General features: G+C 37.4%; 1 protein-coding gene across 1 annotated transcript in view; it reads right to left on the bottom strand.

Annotated features, from left to right (window-relative positions):
- Positions 1 to 11183: 11183 nt before the first annotated feature.
- LOC139122892 (synaptotagmin-15-like) overlaps positions 11184 to 21251 on the bottom strand; it is a 57090-nt gene continuing 47022 nt past the window's right edge. Inside the window, exon 7 of the mRNA XM_070688735.1 lies at positions 11184 to 15288. Within this exon, the coding sequence (XP_070544836.1) occupies positions 14957 to 15288 (332 nt within the window). The 3' untranslated portion in view covers positions 11184 to 14956. The remainder of the gene's footprint in view (positions 15289 to 21251) is intronic.

Genomic DNA, 21251 nt, shown 5'->3' with positions numbered 1-21251 from the left:
TGAGCAGGACTCAGAGAGTATTTTTCACATGATGCATAATCACTGTGTAGATGACTTGGATGTTTGAAATTTGCTTGAAATTGTGAAAAAAACTTACTTGAGGTGGCAACAATTATTGTTGATTTCCGGCTTCATCAAGAGGGGTAGCCTCCATGGAAACTCCCTTCACAGCAGGACTCATGTACACTGTATATGTATATCAATTGTGGTTTAGGCTTTACAGGACTTTTTGAAAATGCGCTCGCTCTGATACTTAAACTCTGATATGTGAGCATGGTGAGTAGGAATTTGTACAATTGACACACAGTGTACTTAGGGCCTGCTTTGAAGAAGATGTTTGATGAATGCCAGTCATGGACAAATTAAAAGAAACTGATGATTGGTAGAATTTCAAGTAAACTTTCAGCAATTTTATGGAAATTTTGAAAACATCAAAGCCTTCACACAAAAAATTTAGAATAATTTCGCGTGTACATGGGATTCTCACAAAACCATATCTTCATGAATCTACTCTGCAATTCAGAGTATGTTTATTCAGAGGCAAGACTACAAGAACACAATTGGAACTCATTTGGGATAATATGATGGTGACGTAATGTTGATTTAATCTACAAATGTAATCTCATGTGCTTTTCTCTTATCACATTACACACTTGTTTTTATTAGTAATTCACAATATTCAACATTCAGCTATATGGCACCTACCACTTTTGAGAAATTTGAAAAATATGAAAATTCAATTACCCCAAATTAGTTCCAATCGTTTTCAAAGCAACTTGTCAAGACGCATGTGAACACAAATACTCACTTAAATTGAGGATTTTGTGTCATAAATCTTATAGGTTGTCTCTTGACTTATTGTCAAGCTCCTAAGACATGAAAACTAGAAAATTATTCACTGCCATTTCATTAGCCCATGGCATTGGCTACCCCCAAGATCAAACAAATTATCTGTTGACCTTTAGAAATCTAGCTTCATCTTGCTAAGTAGCATGGGCAACTTGATTGGCTCTGCCAATGTATGATACATCTGATATCACAGTGTATCAAAACTATTTTCTGTTTGAACTGTTTCTGTCTTTCAATGTGCGTGTAAGTTTTAGAGCTTTCTCTGAGATCAGCCACCAGCAGACCAATAGTCACTGCATCATCATACAAAGGTTTTTTTGAGGTTTCCCTAAAAAGAATCACAGCATATTTGTATAGGACTTGAGCGCTTTGCCTTTGTGACAACAAATCCTTTTATTTACAAATTTTGTAAATCGAAAGTGAAAGACTTCAACTTTTGCTCAAACTTTCCTTAATGAAACTTTCAGCCATTCTCTTACAAGAGCAAGAATAAAAATCGGGGTCACCTGGCAAATTTTGGTACAAGAGAAACAAATTACCCAAGATTTACCGATATTTAACATTCAAAATGGCTGCCATCTCTGTGTTAACTCTACGGAGAAAAATAAAATTTTCGAATTTCGAAAAACTAAGCTGATGAAAAGTTTTCTTACACCAAGAGCTTTAAAATGAACACCATAAGTGATATATCAGAAAAAAAATGTAAAAGTTTGAGAGTCCGAATATCTGTCCCCGAGGCGTGATCTACCTTAAAACACCAGCATGCTTGCAGGATGTCACATGATCGTATAAAGTATGGAGGTAAAAAAGAAGATTCTGCTTTGATTCTTGAATGGCCACCCGTATTACATGGAAACAATCAAGTTGATATAAAACTTGCATGTGTAAAAATTTCCCAGGAGTGTTTTTGAATAATATTCATCTACCAATCAAAATGGACGCAAAACAATGAATTAAATTCTGATATATGATCATATCAATATGTAAGATCAAGATGTTTTCACCAAAGCAACAGACTGCAAATTTACCCCTTCACAGGGTTGTTATTTTTACCCCTTAACCCCTAAACCACAATAGTTTAGCCCAAAGCCATTGTTTTCAATAGGTGGTGTGGACCTGTCTACAGGGAATCGGGGTTGTCCAGCTTAAAGAGGAAACTCCATCCCAAGGGGTGAAGACGCCCACAGTGTAGCTGCTACTGCCTTGCCAAACACCAAACAAACAATGTAATAAGTCCCCTGTGTTTTCATTCGTGCGAGTAGAGATTAAAATTACATTTTTCTGTTTGAAATGACATCACAAGTCTTGTTTTCCAACATATATTTTGATCATTTTAACGCCAAAGCTGTTTAAATGTCATATGTTCACCAAACAGGTTTTTGCAGAGCGTTACAAGGATATTCTTAGCAAAGTCCCAGAGAAACATAGACAAAGTCGCAACGCTTGCATGCCATTTGTTCCATGGTCATCTCGGTAGACTATTGGCTTTTCATATTAAAATGAGCTTCAGAGGTGTTAAACTTTTTGGAGGCTTTGTTTGTGGTTGATAATTACACGAAATTATGCGAAAAATACGACGAAATGGCACTGCCAGTCGCGTAGCAACCATAGTTACTTTGTGAGCTCTCAGGCCAGAAACACTGCTTCACGCCAATCAAAACATAACACGCAAGCAGTTTCATAAACATGTCCTTCCTTGACGCACGTGTAAAAGACGATATGACTGACCGTAAACTATTGAGTAAAACCAGACAGTATCGATAAAAGACTTTCAAATTTGGTTCAAACACACTCATTATATATTCATAAAAACATGAGAGGAATTTTTAAAACGGTAAAACTCACTTTCCTGAAGCTCAAAACACCCCCGTTTTTGCTTGCACGTCAATTCCGCTCAGCACCACACGACAACAACAACACAAACTTTGCCGAACATACTTTTGCTTAACAATTTGCGAAAATCCGAAAATTACCGAAGGATGCATGGTCGGCACTCTTCGGAAAAGAGAGGCGAGAGCAACCTGAGGCGAGGCGAACATTGATGGGTTACGTAACCGCTTCATGCCTTAAACAATACCCGTTGCGACTCTGGCTATGTTCCTCTGTGGCAAAGTGTAGCAGTATACCATACTCTGACTCACGATCAGGCTGATTTCATAAAACTTAAAGTTTCACTGAAACTTCATGTATAAATATTCCCTTTGACCTTTTGCCATTTGATGAATGCATATAATATAATGTTTACGTTATATCATCCACAAAGAAAAAAAAGCAAATTCCACATTTCTGTTCTGTCAGGGAATCATATACGTTTTAGCATTTTCCCAATACTTATAGCGAAAGCTTTATTAATAGTTGAATGCACCTCGGGGACAGATACTCAGACACTCAAACATTTACAACATTTTTGGTCTACCACTTTTGGGGTTCATTTTAAAGCTCACAGAGTCGGACTTAAATTTTCACCAGCTTACCTTTGTGAAAATCTAATTTTTCCCAAAAGAGTTAACACAGAATTGGTAGTCGTTTTGAATTTCAGTGTCGGTAAATATCGGGTAAATTGTTTCTCTAGTACCCAATTTTGCACAGTGACTCATTTTTATTCTCGATTATGAATGGGAATGATATAAAAGTTCCTTACGGAAAGTTTGAGCAAACGTTTACATTTTTCAATTCGCGGCGTGTACTCTCGTTAATATTTATTAACACATTGATCTGTGAACAAATAGGTTGAACTCCATGTACCTTCTGAAGAATACCAAATAATGCACAGTACATCATAAATTTATCAAAAAGTTCGTTCCTAACTGTACTGCTTCTCTGAACAAACTGCAAGAAATTTAGTTTGAACACACACAAATAGAGAAACAGACTAGCAACGGGTATTGTTTAAGGCGTGAAGCGGTTACGTAACCCATCCATGTTCGCCTCGCCTCAGGTTGCTCTCGCCTCTCTTTTCCGAAGAGTGCCGACCATGCATCCTTCGGTAATTTTCGGATTTTCGCCAATTGTTAAGCGAAAGTATGTTCGGCAAAGTTTGTGTTGTTGTTGTTGTGTGGTGCTGAGCGGAATTGGCGTGCTGGCGAAAACAGGAGTGTTTTGAGCTTCAGGAAAGTAAGTTTTACCATTTTAAAAATTCCTCTCATGTTTTTATGAATATATAATGAGTGTGTTTGAACCAAATTTGAAAGTCTTTTATCGATACTGTCTGGTTTTACTCATTGGTTTACGGTCAGTTATACCGTCTTGTACACGTTCGTCAAGGAAGGACATGTTTATGAAACTGCTTGCGTGTTATGTTTTGATTGGCGTGAAGCAGTGTCTCTGGCCTGAGAGCTCATAAAGTAACTATGGTTGCTACGCGACTGGCAGTACGATGCCATCTCGTCGAATTTTTCGCATAATCTCGTACAATTATCAACCCCAAACAAAGTCTCCAAAAAGTTTGACACCTTTGAAGCTCATTTTAATATGAAAAGGCCATAGTCTATTGAGACGACCATGGAAAAGGCATGCCGCGTTGCTAGTCTGTTTTTCTATTTGTGTGGTTTGAAGTATCGTTCAACTCTATGAACTCACAAAACTTTGTGCAAAAGAAGTTCTTTCGGTTTCACATCTCTCCATTATACAACCAAATATCACTCACCTCAACTCATACCTGCTCTACAGCAGTGAAAACAATATTGTTGCATTCAATACGTAAATAGATTCATTCTTTTCTAAATTACTCTGTTTGGTTTCACACATCGCCTTCAAAGTCCACTAGACCTGCTAGGCAACCAAACACATCTGAGCGGTTCGATCATACTTGATGACTTCACTGATTTAATCAGGCTGTCGCAAATTGCAACTCTGTCGGCCAATCAAGGCATGTAACCCCAGGCCAACTTAGCTCCGGTAATGGAAATCTAACTGTTTAAACATGGAAATAAAAACACATTCCAACACATGCCCAGCAAAGTCCTGTATTTTCAGATTACCTGCCTTCCACATAACTGAGAGATGTTTTCATAATCATAATCTTTTTCAGCATATACCATTGTACAACACAATGTCATGTCTTTGTATGGGACACAGTCCAAAGATTCCAAAAATAGGAGAGTTTCTGCAATTTTTTCAGAAATTTTCTCATGATCATTATCAATCTTGCTTATTATTGAAACAGGAATACCATGTGCGTGTGAAGATTACAGTCTAGTTTTGTCCTGCTAGTCAGCTGTGCGCTATATTCTATACACTGCATTATCCACACCTGGTTTTAGTCCCAACGGACATCGTCCGGGGAACTTATTAAACAAGGATTTCAGCTTTTTAGATGTATGTTAATTTACAATTATCCCTAACAGACATTAACCTTTGACCTGCATAGATATTTTGGGAGTGAGTATTCATCGTGTACAATCCTTCCTTGCAATAGTCTTTTCAAGTTACGTGTGTGGACTGTGCTCTTTTATCAACAACAAAATTCAAAAACGCTGAATAAGTATATGTATGTATGTATGTATGTATGTATGTATGTATGTATGTATGTATGTATGTATGTATGTATGTATGTATGTATGTGTGTGTGTTGTGTGTGTGTGTGTATGTATGTATGTTTGTATGTATGTATGTATGTATGTATGTATGTATGTATGTATGTATGTATGTATGTATGTATGTATGTATGTATGTATGTATGTGTGTGTGTCTGTGTGTGTGTGTGTATGTATGTATGTATGTATGTATGTATGTATGTATGTATGTATGTATGTATGCCCATCAACAACAAACTTAAGAACCACTGCATGAATCACTTCATCACTTATTGTGCATATGAAAATAGGTCGATTGTGATGTTTTTGTTATAAGTGGCCAAAATAAACATGGTCTTCTTAACCCACCAGCTGTGGTGTATTTTGAGACATCATGGCATATGCACATATCAGCATTTAAGCAGTCATGGATTCACCTCTACTCAGGCTAGTCATGTTCATAGAGTAAACACAGTTGACTTATACCTATCCAAGCATTTATGACTTTGTACTTTCATTAAAGAAATCTAACAAATGAAAGTAAGACTCAAAAACTCTAAAAATATAGAAAAATGATGAGGAAAGTTTATTCAGTTTATTTATTTAATTATTTATTTATTTATTTATTTATTTATTTATTTATTATTATTTATTTATTTATTTACTTCAATACAAGTGATCTTCAACCTTACATCTTTTATAAAACTTCCAAATTCATCGCAGAATTCCCACTTGCCATTCAACATCATCGTTAGTTTCTTGGTGATTCAAAAGGGAGACTGGGCTTCTTCAACTCCAGTAATACTTTGGAAAGACTGCAAAGTCTTCTGTATTGGAAAAAAAAACATTTTTCATTATTATGATTCGGTATGAAACCAAGCTCAATTACTGCAGTTTTCAGTGTTCATCTAGAAAATACAGAAATGAAAGCCACTGTAATGGAAAGCCCGTCATGGCCAGTAAGCAAGCCGTGATGTGTGTCAGAATCCACCTGAAACTGGACAAACTTTATTCAAATTTTGCTTTCACGATAGAAACATTTACATTTGTTTAATAAGAAGAATTTCGATGAAATTCCAACAGAAGTTCAAGTTGTTCACGTTTGCTTTCAGAGAGGGATATATGGGGTGATTCAGTCTTATTCAATTCAACACAAGTAACTGAACATGGTCAACACAATTTTTTCTGTAGATATAATTCTATTTGCAAAAAGCAGCGCAATTACGCGGACGCTATAGACTGACTTTTAGAGAAAAAGGTTCATTTTTCTCTCTTTTTTCGCGGTTAGCTGTCCGCGACATAATGTTTACACAATTACATAACGTGATCTTGACCTTGAGTTCATACAAATTATTACTTTAAGACTAACAAAGAAACCCACAGAATTGTTCTTCCATCAAAACATTTGTCCAAAAGTTTATTGCAACCACCAAAATAAGAGAGACAATACTATACGTAGCTGCGACTCATCTGATCCAATATCGCTGAAGCGAATATCGAGTATCCGAGTAATTACAATGAAACATTTATTGTATCATTTGATATATGATACATTTCAACTTTCCTATCAGACTTGGAGCGCTGAAAGAATCCAATTATTATTTTAGCAAATCCGCAGAGATTAAATTGTTCTTGAAGTTATCAGAACTAATTATTGATTGATTCTGAAACCTAAGTAAAGTCCATGGAAACCAGCGCGATTTGGGTTTCTTGCGAGAAAATTAAAATTGAAATCTAAACATCTGATGTCTTCTATAGTCAATTATTGAACGATGATTGCCGAAAAGAGCCGATTTATTCCGATCAGACTTTTTTCAATGTGACTGCAATTGATCATGGTTTTGCCTTTTCGCAGAGGGAATGCACAATGCACTCATCCACAAATGTTCTCCATAGGCTGGAACAATACTGCAACGTCCACCTTTAAACTTCTCTGTACAGTTATATTTAGATATAGCGAAAAACTAGCCAATAATGGGAGACGTTAGAAGGTTTGAGTAAAGGTTTAAGCGTTTTCGGTATTTCCTCAGCGTGTGCATCAACAGCCAAATTTTTTTGTTTCACCTTCAAAAACACAAGAAACTGATGTGCAGTAATTTTGTCAAAACGGCCTTCAACAGGGCACACGACAAGGCTCTTTGATGTTCTATCCATAGCGTGCATAACCATTGATGCGGGAGAAAAATTCTCCGTCTACATCCACCATCTCCATAGCAACATATCACTCCACTATCTGAAGCCAACATGAGCTATATTTGCACGATTACTGCGCTGGAGTTCTTTAAACTGTTTATCTCTATATGCGATTGACATTCACAACAGTCCTGTACTCGCTTTAAGTCATTTATCTCCCGTATTTTGATTTTGTCTCGTGCAAATGGTTCTGAGTGAAAAGTTCAAGTACTTATTTTCGCCACTTTTCTTCCCCGCGACAAGAAAGAACAACTCTTGACATTAAAATTAAGGATGTAGAACCTTAATGAAGTGCGTCATTTATCTGTTTTACTTATTACCAACATTCGAGGGAATTAATAAGGTTAAAAAGCCATTATAGAGCTCGCTCCCTCCCTACCTCCCCCCCCCCCCTCTCTCTCTCTCTCTCTCTCTCTCTCTCTCTCTCTCTCTCTCTCTCTCTCTCGTTTCGATCTCCCCTTCCCCGTTAATTCCTCTCTTTAACGGGCAATTTTCCGACTGCACAACAGTTCACAGCAAATACAGATATTCGCAACGTAGACGAAAATAACTGCAAATATAAAATATATATATATAATTTCTATTTACTCGGCACCATGTTAACTATGTGGACGCTATTACTTTGTATTAATACAGACTGAGGTCAACCTTTACTTATTTTTCAATCATTAACAACTTTTGTTTTCATATGATGCCCTATCTTACCACGGAACTTCAGAGTATGTTATGGTTTTACGTTTCTCTATATAAATCTCTCAAGATTTGACTGATGAAAATAATTTGTCTTAAAAAAATGAAAATGCCGGTGATGGGTGATGGATGGAACCGGCTTGATAAAAAAAACCTTACGATTTATCACGATTAAGATTGGAGCTATTTAGATCATTCGACAGAGACGAAAGGCAGAGAAAATGCTATATGTTTAGTTTATTCTGTCTCCTGCTGTATCGTAAAATGGTGTTTCTGTTGTGTGTGTGTGCAAAATTTTATTGTTCTAGCTGAAAGACCGCAGATATGGCACACTATACTCTAAACATCGTCTCTGACATGACTCTCATTATGCCCCCCCCCCCCTTTCGGTGGAGGTACATCGTTTACGCAAGGATGTTTTTGGATCAATTAAACACACAGTTAGGGACACCATCAAAACGTCATCAATTCGTACAAAAATTAAGTCAGGCTCTCCTAGCTTCGCCCTAAAAACTTCTCTACTCATCTGAAGCACAATCTACTAATATTGACCAGATTACTTCCAAGAGTGTGAAAAATGTACCTCTACTAGAAATGTTTTGCCCAAACCCACACCCCAGAACTCAAACTATAAAGTAACTATCCTATACTTGTGTGTATCTCTAATTTTAGTTGCTAGATCTATATCCTCATTCCACCATTCTGGAATTGTTGGATATTTGATACGATTTTCTCTACTCATAAACCTAAAATACGATAATCCTTTCACTAAGAATTTATTATACATTTATTTTATCCTACACAAAGAATGCTATAAAATAATAAATCAATTGTTCGGCTATTTATATATTCGATGAAATCTGTACAGTGGACAGTACTTTACCAATTATGTAAAATAAAGCACAGACTTGACTAAAGGGATAAAGTTTGACGCAAGATAAGTGTAGGTAATACTGACAAGCCTGACATAGAGACAAAATATGTGATTATTTGATTCTCATGTGTGGACGTTCAAATTAACGAGGGAGTAATTGGATACATACATACATACATACATACATACAACAATACATACATACATACATACATACATACATACATACATACATACATACATACATACATACATACATAGTGTACATGAACTATGCAATTGAATTATGTTCGGTGAATACTTGTCGCTACCGTCATAGATCTAAAATTCAATGCAGACTCTTGAGGAATCTATCTGGGAGCAGCTGACACGGAGGGCAGGCGTGTTCTCTCCGCCCACAAGGGGTAAGGTAGGTCTCTCAAATAAAACTTGTAGACGGACCACGACAGGGGCTCAAAAACTAGAAGAGTTACGATACCTTCGAGGCTCCCAATCAAAGTGACTCCACGTGAAGGGATTTGCTCCTGGTGACCATACTTTGTTCTGGCGAAACTAAGCACAACGCGAATACTATGTGAAGAATGAAAACAATGCTGTAGCAAATTCAGAGCCTCTAAAAACCCATAGAGCTCTTCGCTTTGGCATAATATTTGGCACCAGTTTCGGCATTGTTAGTATCTGAATTTCAAATTTGGACCCTGGGAAACTTTTCGCACAGTTAGGGCAACAGCGGGCAAATCCTGCCTTTCACAAATGAAACGTTTATAATCGATATGTTGTCTATCTTTTCGACGTACTCTCTATACTTCTTTTTTACCGTTTGTAAAGTACAGATCTTTGTGTTTCTACCTAAATCATGACCAATGCTTGTGTTCAGAATCTAAACGATATGCGTGTACATATCCGATTTTGATGCAACTGAATTTTGATATTGACCAGAATTAAATTCGTCAAAAAAAGTCAAAAATAACACTGCGTACTGTGCACAACGCGTTGTTTTTCAAGGCTAATACTCTGTATTTCAAGAAAGTTCAGGGACAAGAAGATGTCAATGCACTTGTCCCCCAGCAAAGAAATAAAGAAGATATCATCAACATTTATAGCGATCTTCTCAGTCTGTTAGAAATGCAGACGTGACTGAGTTTAAGTCCTGAGTTAACTATAATGTATTTATAACACAGTGGGTAGACGAGTCGGCGCACAGTCCCTCAACCAACAATCGGTTGAGGGACCGGGGTTATAGCCTGAAAGCAAACAATCAAGAAACATGGACTTTGCAGAGCGATATTTTGATGAGTATATGCTAACTACACATATTCTCTCGAGCAAATTGTACCCGCAAATTCAGAGGACAAACTTCTCTTACTTTAAAACTGAGAGTGATTACACAAAACTGTTTGGACGACGTATAAATCATGATCACATTTAGAATTTCCAAGAACAAACTTTTGATACGAGAAGTAACTTTTGATTATATTTTTGCTATTTTTGTTCCAGAAAACAAGTACAATACAAGCACATTTTCTTCTACGTCTTCCTGACGAATGTTGAAATAATCAGTACCAGTCCGCACTAAAACGCACCTGCCAATAATGATATTATGGACATTAGACGCACTCAGGTTGTGATAAAAATGAGCAATATGCATTACGACACGTGTTCGGTAGCAGTATATACAAACTGTATTTCACATATAAACAAATAAACCAATATGAATGGAAAACACGCCAAAAGTAACTAACAATTGAGCTTTGACGTATCCTAAGTTTGATATTAAGTTTACTCATCCGTCTGTCCGTCCGCATGTTTGTCTGCCTGTTTGTCTGTCTGTCCGTCTGTCTGTCTGTGTGTCCGTCTGTCAGTCTTTCTGTTTGTGATTTTGAATCTATGCATTTTGAGGTCTACTTAATACTAGTATGTTCAACTCAGACCTGCGGTAAACACATGTACCAGCGACTTCATGGTTCAAAGCACGTACCTCGCTAAAGTGATAACTGATTAGAGGTTATCGCACCGATAAATCCCAATTTTCCACACTAATTAATGAAACCAGACACGAGAGATGACGTTTGAATACCAAATAACATTCTATTACATCTTGCGCAAACTTGGATTGCAATTGAATTTACATAAACTGCAAAATACAACGGAACATGTAATCATTTATAAAGCGTGCATCATATATTGAACATCAAAACAAAAGTTACACTCTGAGATTGACGCAGCTAAAATTTGCATACATTACGTCACTGTACTGTAACAATGACGCTGTGAACATGACAGAAAATACAAGTTATCGCTTACAGAAAAAACATACAGATACTCTCTCGTCCTTTTCAAGGTCAGCACATCAAACTCAACCTATGTAAATGACGGATCCCTTCTGCACAAATACTGAATTCTCTGAATGTTTAATAGAACTTATCCTGCCTCATATTCTGATATGTTCGTTATACAGTATTTTAAAGCCACGCCTTATATGTTTTGTCATTCCGGTACTCAATAGTAGCGACAAAGTACAAGTAGAATCAAGTGATAGTATGGAAAGTCGGAGCTGTCTCAAGTGAAGTAAAATCACGACATGGTGTGCATTCGTTATATTGTGATGGGCATTTGTAATAATTGTGAAATGCCAATACACGTCACAATATAGCGAATGCTCAATATAACGAATGCACATCATATCATAATTTTACTTCATTTAATACAGCTACGACTTTCCGTATGATACTTAATTGGTGCAATCTCTTGAACCGAAAAATCATATCTATCTAATATCCTTTCGTTATAACATCGACTCCTTCGTATTTACAATATATTTTATTCGTTACTATATCTCTGTTTGTAAATGAATATTCATACACATATGTATATGTACAGTTGATACCTAATCTTATTTCATATATTGGACGTATATGTATAAATACACCTAAATATATCTATTTATGCATATAGTGTAAATATACATATATATATTCTATAAATTTAACCATATAAACGTAGAGTAGCATTTAATGTGTGTATACATACATACATATATGCAAGCAGTATAAGTTTACATTTATACATAATTATATGCAGTTAATGTATACTCATATGTATACAGACGTGCATATATATCGCAATGCCATACGTGTCTTCGAAAATATACGTTATGTCTATCATGTGTAGTCTGATGTGTACCTGGTACACACGTATAAACTATAATATTAAATATTATCATCTTTATCTTCCTTTTAAAAATACCTCTCCAAAACTTAAAGTATGAAAGCACGAATTTGAAACATGAAGATAATCAAGTACGGATGGTCAACAATTCTATACGGTGACTTAGAAATTTACATAAACTAGAGCTCGGCAATGAACACACAAAAAAAATAGTTAAAAAATTAATTACAATATTCATGTGAAATCTTGTTATGGCGACACTGTCACGAAAACACCGGCGGTAAGCTTAGAATGGGACCGGTCTATGTCTGAGGTAATAGAAATTAGCATCATGACGTCAAGTTTTTGTTATGCAGGGATTATCTCAGGAGGCGAGACTGACAGCTGATTGGAGAAGATCCTAATAATATGTTAATAGGTATGCATGTTAATGAGTCCTCGACTACATAAAGTTTACTGGCAGTGAGCAGCGCCTCAGACAGTTAAATCTGATTCGTAGATTTTCATTATATACAACAACTTAAGGAGTCTAAAAACTAGGGCCATTCTCTACATAATTGGCTGTTTGAAAATAATTCAGGAGGAGCAATGCCAACCAATTGGCTAAAGGTTTCCGAGATACTGCACAATTGGCCTAAGGTTTCCGCACATTAGACCAAATTTTATACAGTAGGTCGGCAAACAGTTACCGAGGCCTCTTGGCATGTGATGTGGAGGCTTCAGAAAATTAACATATAACCGATCAATGATGCTCGACAAAGTATAAAACTTGTGTGTTAAGGGAAAATACACAAGAAAACCAGACATCTCCAGAATCAATTTGACTATGAATAAAAATGAAATCTTAGGCAGTGTCTTTTCTTCGTTCATTGAGATCAGTTAACGCGTGAAAGGAAGACATTCTTGACAACGTTCTCGATGGATTTCACAAATTCATATACCTAGAAAATTTGAAAGAAACATGGGAAGTTTCAAAATGGAGATGGATTTCGATTTAATTTGAAATAAATTACCAATGTGGCGCCCGCAGTCGATGAAATTGAAGAAATTGATGTAAAGATTAGCATCATGGAGCCAAATGACGTGGTTAAATGGCAATGATATTAAACTGGTAAGCAGTTTGACCATTAAATATACTTATCAAATAATTGACGGTCATGAACTAGAGTTGTATTAAACGGAGCATGTGAATGTCTTCGATCTTTGCTGGAAAGCGTTTCATTTCGTAACGGTTCACTGTCAATGTCACGAATTCGTTGCTCTCTTACAATCTGTACAACATCATGTGTGCGTATGAATGTTGTGGTCGTGTGTGCCCGTTCGCGTAATTCTGAAGTCAGTACGTCTGTTGTTGTTACAAATTGATAGCTATGCCAGACTATGCCATAAATTACCCTAAAAAGACGTTGATGACTGGCGAAGGCAATTTAAACCATGCGCAAGGACTTTGCCTGTATGGATTCTATAGTCGACAACTGACCAATTGCATTCTGTGGCTTCTTAATCTTCATCTGACTATGCGTACATGTTGCGTTGGCACGACATCTGTCCATCGTAACACTGAATAAATTACCAAAAACGGCCAAATCCTCCCCTTAATCCCCCATAACCTGGTTGTATTAGCATACACTACGTGCAACTTATGTAAATAACTTACCAACGCTAGTGGACAACCCAAAGGCTTTTGCCATCTTACAATGTGCTATTGACTTAAATTATATTTTCACTTTACAACTGTTCACTCCGTATGTCTCTTTTTAGATGTCTTAAATTTCATATCTGTACGTTTATCTAATACAAAATACAAACGCATGAGGTGTTGTTCATATCTCTCTCTCTCTCTCTCTCTCTCTCTCTCTCTCTCTCTCTCTCTCTCTCTCTCTCTCTCTATATATATATATATATATATATATATATATATATATATATATATATATATATATATATATATATATATATATATTACGATACAGACACAGACACCAACAAGCACCAAATAATGAATGGTATGAAAAATACTAGTTTTTCCCCCTCAAACCTGGCGAAGACAATTTAATCGAAGGAATGATTCGAAGATATACACAATATTAAACGCCGGTTTACATAAATAGTCCTGCAGTAGTGGGGAGGGGGTCTAAGAGATAGTACAGCGAGCTAGTGGACCCCGTGTGTGAGGTAGTATATTAAATTTACAACTACCTATAATAAAATACCTCCAACTTCGAATCTTAATACTGTTGCATTTTTCTTCACAGCGAATTACTTAATACATTCAAAATATTTTCTACATCTTTACATACTTGCAAATACACAAGATTCAAACCGTTTAACATAAATACTTCATAGATTTTAACAAATCATGACTGTAACAATACGCCGGCTGATGAAATAGTCATATTTTACAGTCAGACAGGTAGCCAGTTCTGTCGGAGAATTTCTGCACGTAGATGAGTCACAAGTTTATGATTTGACGATTTGTGTAGGCAGGGTGGACTGACGGAAGATTTACAACTCTAATAATTGAAATTTCTTGTGCGGAACCAAAACAGGTTACATTAGACGGGTTGGATGAATATAGAGTGCAACAGCGCCCTCTGCAGCCCAAGAATTAAGTGCATCCGTAAGTAGCGATCTTCCTCCGGCACACTGAGTGGTAATGTCACAAAATTTACATGAAATTGTTCGGTGATTTCAATGAGTGCCACTTCGTGACAGTTGTTTTAGGCTGGGTCATCATCTCCTGCCAATGAACCAAGGCTTCCCCGCGAGCGAACATGAACGGACCTGTGAGCACCCTGGCATACTCCACCCCGGGACCCAGTCGCGTGCTCCCGGTCGTCATGATGGTAATCAGTATGCTGGTTCGTTCCATTTGCTTGGAGGTAAGTGTGAACGAGAACGATTCGTTGTAGGCCGGCTCGCAAGTACCTTTCTGAGTGGCTGTTTTCTTCGACTTGACGCCTTTCCGTCCGTGCATCAGTTGAACTTTCACATAAATACCTGAAAATCAAAGAAAATTTATTAAACACAAACTGCAGGTACAGTCACATAAGTATATATAAAGAGATTGTATGATAGAGTGCCACGCTATGATGCCCTTGAGGATTGGCGCATCACGATGAACAAATTCTCCCTTGGGAGTGATATTCTGAGAATAAATCTCAGATACTCTATTAATGTAGAGAAGTCTTTTGTGCATGATCGCTCGAAACTACTTTCCCGACCCAATCATGTACAAACATTAATTCACGCAAGTCTGCTCATAAGTAGACGCGACGGCGATATCTACTTCATGCTCTACTCCGCTACTGCGATAAAAGAAAGACCGAATGATTCTCGGCCGACAGCCTAGACAAATCAACATATTGCAGTGCCGACAATAAAATGATGTAATTGATGTGAGACTCGGCTGTTTTCCTCGCTGAATTTATGTTTTTGGTGCTTCGGAATTTTTACAGCGACTCGAGGTAGTTAGGCGAAGCACTAGGCGTCGACAGCGCCAAGGAGAGTGCGTCGACAGCGTCAGTGAGGGTGGGACCTGATTGCTAATTTCGCCACTACCATCCCATAATCACGCATGGCGCCAAATTTACTACTTTCTCAGTCGCTATGAATTATCAAAAAGTCGAAAAATTCGTAACCTTTTTAACCTCGTGTCATTTGGTCGTTGCCAAGGCGGTCGTTTGCTTTGATTTGGCCAAAGGGAACAAGATTTATTGTTCATGCATTTTGTTCCGCTCGGGGTAGAGTGCATATTTGAATAAGCGCGTTTTGTGAATTAAATCACAGAGGGACTGTGATTAAATCAATTGCGGTCAAATCGTCCATTGGCAAACTTGTTCAGAGCGTGGTAATTTGTTGAGTATTTGCAAACAAAATGCATTCTAAATACTGATTCGTATTGCTATTCACACGTTCTCTTTACGCTGCCTTCGGCGCGTATCAGGACGCCGTGCACGTTTGGGACACACGAGAAATCACGAGATAAGCGTCAGCATAGTAACCAATCAGAGAGCTCTTTGGGACTTTGAAATTGTCAAAAGGTTTGAGAGGCGCAGTTTGATTGGATATACTTCCCCCCACTTTTACACGCCCATCGAACTTGCCATTCCAAATGGCGCAGGATATTACGCGAGGAGCCGCAAAGAACACTGTAGTTTTTACGATCATGAAAATACGACAGCCTGGGGGGTTATTGAAATATAGATTTTCAATGACTATTAGTTTTTACATACGTATGCCTATATTTTATAGAAAGGGTCCTATCTTCCTGGATTCCGAGAAAAGCAATTCTCCTAATGGCATACTTACTAGGCTATCTGGAATAGTTTTGTCTTTCGTTTGGTGATAAATTTAAAGAAATAAGTCTCGCTCGGTGTCAGACTGCGTCAAGTCTAACCGTATTCCAAGCTTCCACAACATTAAATGTTATATTGCGGCTCATACCAACAGTCTGGCAAATAATCCGAACTACACAATTTCTTATTCTTCTTCGAATTTTAAAGCAGCTGTGACCTACATATTTGAGATCGGCTGTTCAATAGCCGTTTTTTATACTGTGTGAATCGCTTATCGACTTTTAAGTCATCTTTTCAAAAGCCCGTGACAAAATACCCTATATACAGTTCCTGTATGCACAGAGCTACCTCCATGCTGTATCCGAGTTTTCCATCGATAATATGCAAATTTATGTGCGATTTTGAATTCCTTGTAAAGAACCAAGATCGTCGCAGACATGTTTTGTATACAAATTGTGCGTAACAATACCCTTCAAACACGATACACTTTTAGTGAGTACAGGTACAAGTACATGACCAGACTTTTGTGTAAATGATCACACACAAACATTACAGCTCATGGGATTCTGATCCACTCTTGCTATCAATTCGTGAAATTCCCCGTTCCAGTATTCTGTATACTAGCCTTTGCCAAGCAAAGTTTAAAAAATCTTGTCGATCAGAAACTGAAAAATACTATTGTCAAATATACATATTCGCAATCCATTCGATGCAAACGATAACTAGTTCCCTTGGGAAGTCCACGACCACGTTCAGCTGATAGATCTTTATTAGTTTTTCACAAACGCTGTAGCTCCCACTACGCGGCAGAAATTACACTAAAATGTGTCTCAAATGACGCTGTACTGAAAAACCAACCAATCATTATCATCCCTCCACATCTCAGCGCTAACTCTCGCTTTCCTACACTGCCTCTCTTTTTTTATCAACATCGATTGCATGTTCCATGAACGTCGAGCGAAATTTGGGTTTGTTAACGAAAATCTACCGGCCTGACTCAGACGTAATGAGGCATGCGTATTACTCTCTGTTATCAAGACATTTCATCGTCATTAAATTGTAAAATTTTATGAAGCAATCTGTTCTGTAGCGAGATGCATAAGCCACAGAGTGAATGCTTTTCCCTCAGAAATATAAGAAGGAGGATATCGATTTCCATCCAATTAGACAAGGTCCTAATTGAGACAGGCGTTGCTATTGGCAACTCGTTCACGTCAGCGAGAGAGACTTGCCTTGCAAGGGAAAATAGTACACAGCGTACCTGGGCTGTGACACGGGTCTGTTATTTTGATGTGTTGCTGGAAAAGTGACAGCGGCAACGATAACAGTCATTAGACAAGCCGCGTTCATTCAAAGCAAATCAGGAAATTAGAGGAAATAGTCGTGAGAGCAGCTTTGCAGCAATGGGTTACCGGGAAAGGTCTTGTTAACAAATGTTGTTTTGCTTAATTGCAGGGATACCAAGTCAATGGCCGTGGAATACTGCCAAGTACGAGGTTATTGTCTGTTGATGCGTACATATTGATGTGATTTCAGCGAGAGAATACTTAGGGACTGGTCAGTTTCTTCAGCCTGGGGGGCCGGTGGATTCATGGGGGGGGGGGGGTCACCCTGTTTTGACTTTGTGATGTAGGGGGGGTCACCTGTTTTTGAAATGCCCAATAGGGGGGGTCAGGTGTGTTTTTGAATTTTGACACAGGTTCATCATTGCCTAAAATGCTAGTGTCAGCCACAAAATTCATCATTCAGTTGTATTTTTCGGCGCGCCCTTCGGGCGCGTAACTTTAATAATCAGTCATATTTTTCAGCACGCCCAACTTTAACATATCAAGCATACATACATCAGAGATATCTGTATGTTCAATATTTTTCAGCGTGCTCTTCAAGCTCATTACTTTAATATATCATACATCTTTCAGCATGCCCTTCAGGTGCATGACTTTAATATACAAGGCATATATATCGAGATATCAGGATGTTTCATGTTTTTGGCGCGCCCTTCGGGCGCCATACTTTAAGAGATATCTTGATGTTTGCTAAGTGAAAGTGTACCATTATGAAATCTGCATTTCATATGAAAAGGATGACAAATTCCTGATACTTTTCTGTTCTCTCTGTGAGAATTCAGTATTCACAGCTCATTCAAAATACAGCTCTATTCAAAATGTACTGTATTTAAACTTTAAGATTGACACTTTGAAATTCCTATCTTACAACTGACATGTCAACAATTTCACTAAAACATAGAATGACTATTTAAAATATAAATATATGTAAAATGTAAAATATAATATATATATATATATATATATATATATATTATATATATAATATATATATATATATATAATTTCTGTCCATCTTTTGTTTTACCTTTGTCGCGCCCGGGGGGTCACCCTGTTTTAGAAATTTGGAATAGGGGGGGTCACCCTGTTTTCAAAATTTGGAATAGGGGGGGTCAGCCACTTTTTGACGTCGGCAAAAAATAATCCACCGGCCCCCCCAGGCCGAAGAAACTGACCAGTCCCTTACCACTTGTTAACCTAATCACCAAAAACCCTGTCTACGAGCATGTATACTATGCGTGTTATTTTATTAGTATGCGCATGCGTGATATATACATATAGGCCTATATAAATGTATAATATATTTATATATATATTTATATATACATATATACAATATATACATGTATATATAATATATATATATTATATATAATATATATATATATATATATATATATATATATATATATATATATATATATATATATATATATTATATATATATATATAGTTTTTCAAATGGCGTAACGGTGAATCACACGTCTGAAACAAAGCAGTTTGTGAGAAAAACAGTTGCCTTTCAACTCGCTTTTAAAGGGAAACGGTCGGACTTGCGTCGGGACTGCGCCTATGCTAGTTTCTTGTTTACAAACAATATATTTCATGCATAATATCTAGATGCACCTCATCATCATACCTGCGACATTAAATTATACGATGTAGATATGAGAGACATGTTTTAACTTTCAACAATCACCATCATACGTTGGATACAGTGTTTACATTGATCGTATGGGTCCCATACCACCTTTGAGCGCAGTTCCGACGACTGTAACCCTTTAATATCGGGAAAGCAAAGATTAGAAACGCTAAGACAATTTTACATACAAGTAATAACCATTTAGAATGCAGCCACATGTTGAATCTATCACAGTTCTCAGTTTCGAGTTCCTTTAGTTTTTGCATCAACCATTGTTTCCGCCGCTCCTAAAATGTCGGTATGTCTCACCATGCGTCCAGTTTTCGATTTCGCTGATGTACGAGTCTGAAGTAAACGTGACGTTGATTGGACCGCTGCTATCGGTAACAACGACCCAGGTAAGAAATTTGCGTAGAACCCAGGCTGTTATTGCGAGAACATTGTTTCACCATCTGCGCATGTTGGTCGCGTCTGACATGCGTTAAGTACCTTATGGACACTTTCGGATTTTTATTTTTTTCTCAGTTATAGAAGTCCCAAACCCCATAAAGTATGTATTATCTGAAAGCCCTGATATTGGGAAATCCGACCGTGCACGTACACAACCATAATCACGTCGCAAGCGTTTTGCTAAACCTTCCAAACATCGGTTTACCCTCCCTCTAGCGCAAACGCTGCAGGATTTCCGGTTGAAATTTGTGCATTCCAAAGCCTTGATGATATCCTTCAAATCCGTGTCTGGGATTTGCGTTAAATGCCTTTCTTTTGTTATGCACTATATGAAGGTGTGACTAAGGTGCTTTTCAAGGAATTGTAATTGTCGCGCCATATAATTTGAATGGAGACTTGGAGAAAAAATCGCATTCCCTAATATCAGGACCTTCAGAAAATATATACTTTATTTGGGTTTGGGACTTCTGTAACTAAGTAAAAACAAAAAATCTGAAAGTGTCTATAAGGTATATCGCTACCTTAAGTTAGCGGGATTGGATCCCAGAAGGCTTTGAAGATAACGGTAGTAAAATTTTTAAACCACGCTTGGTTCGCATCATTTGTTTTCAATCAGGTGATTCTCGAATTTACGCTCTGACAAAGAGCTATTAATGACTTCTGAACAGTTTGTCAGCGTGACCTTGACCGCCGTTGTATGAACAACATCCTTCCAAAGCTGTGTGAGTTACATTTGTTCTGGTTGAAATGTCATCCTCAAATTTTACAAAACATCAAGCAACACAAATGTCAAGCCAAGTCATCAACGTTTGCCATCAAAGAGAATTTAAATCTGTGACTAAAGCCCCCTAAGTCAGTGAAATTGTGTCAGAGCCGCTTTCTTAGTCCGCCATGCACGATGATGTTTCGGGATGGAACATCCATGTCTTTCAGGGACAATTTAATGGTTACAAATGACACTCAAATAGCTGGAAGCACTCTGGTGAGATGAATTATGTGGAACTGTGAAAGAAGTTAAACGGGGAAGATTGAAAAAACGGCAGCAAAGTGAGAACCAAATGCACAAGAGACAACAAGTCTGGTGGATCGTGATCGTCAGCTTCGCATGGTTGTAGACTTCAGCCTACCTAGATTTTCGCGGTCATTATTCTGGGGACATTGCAAGACAATTTTAATAGGTCGCAGGAAATATATCATGTATGGTAAAACTATATGACTGTTAGTGTG

The sequence above is a fragment of the Ptychodera flava genome, chromosome 22 (assembly GCF_041260155.1).
Source record: "Ptychodera flava strain L36383 chromosome 22, AS_Pfla_20210202, whole genome shotgun sequence".
Taxonomy (NCBI): Eukaryota; Metazoa; Hemichordata; class Enteropneusta; family Ptychoderidae; genus Ptychodera; species Ptychodera flava.
This window is presented reverse-complemented; position numbering and strand designations above follow the sequence as displayed.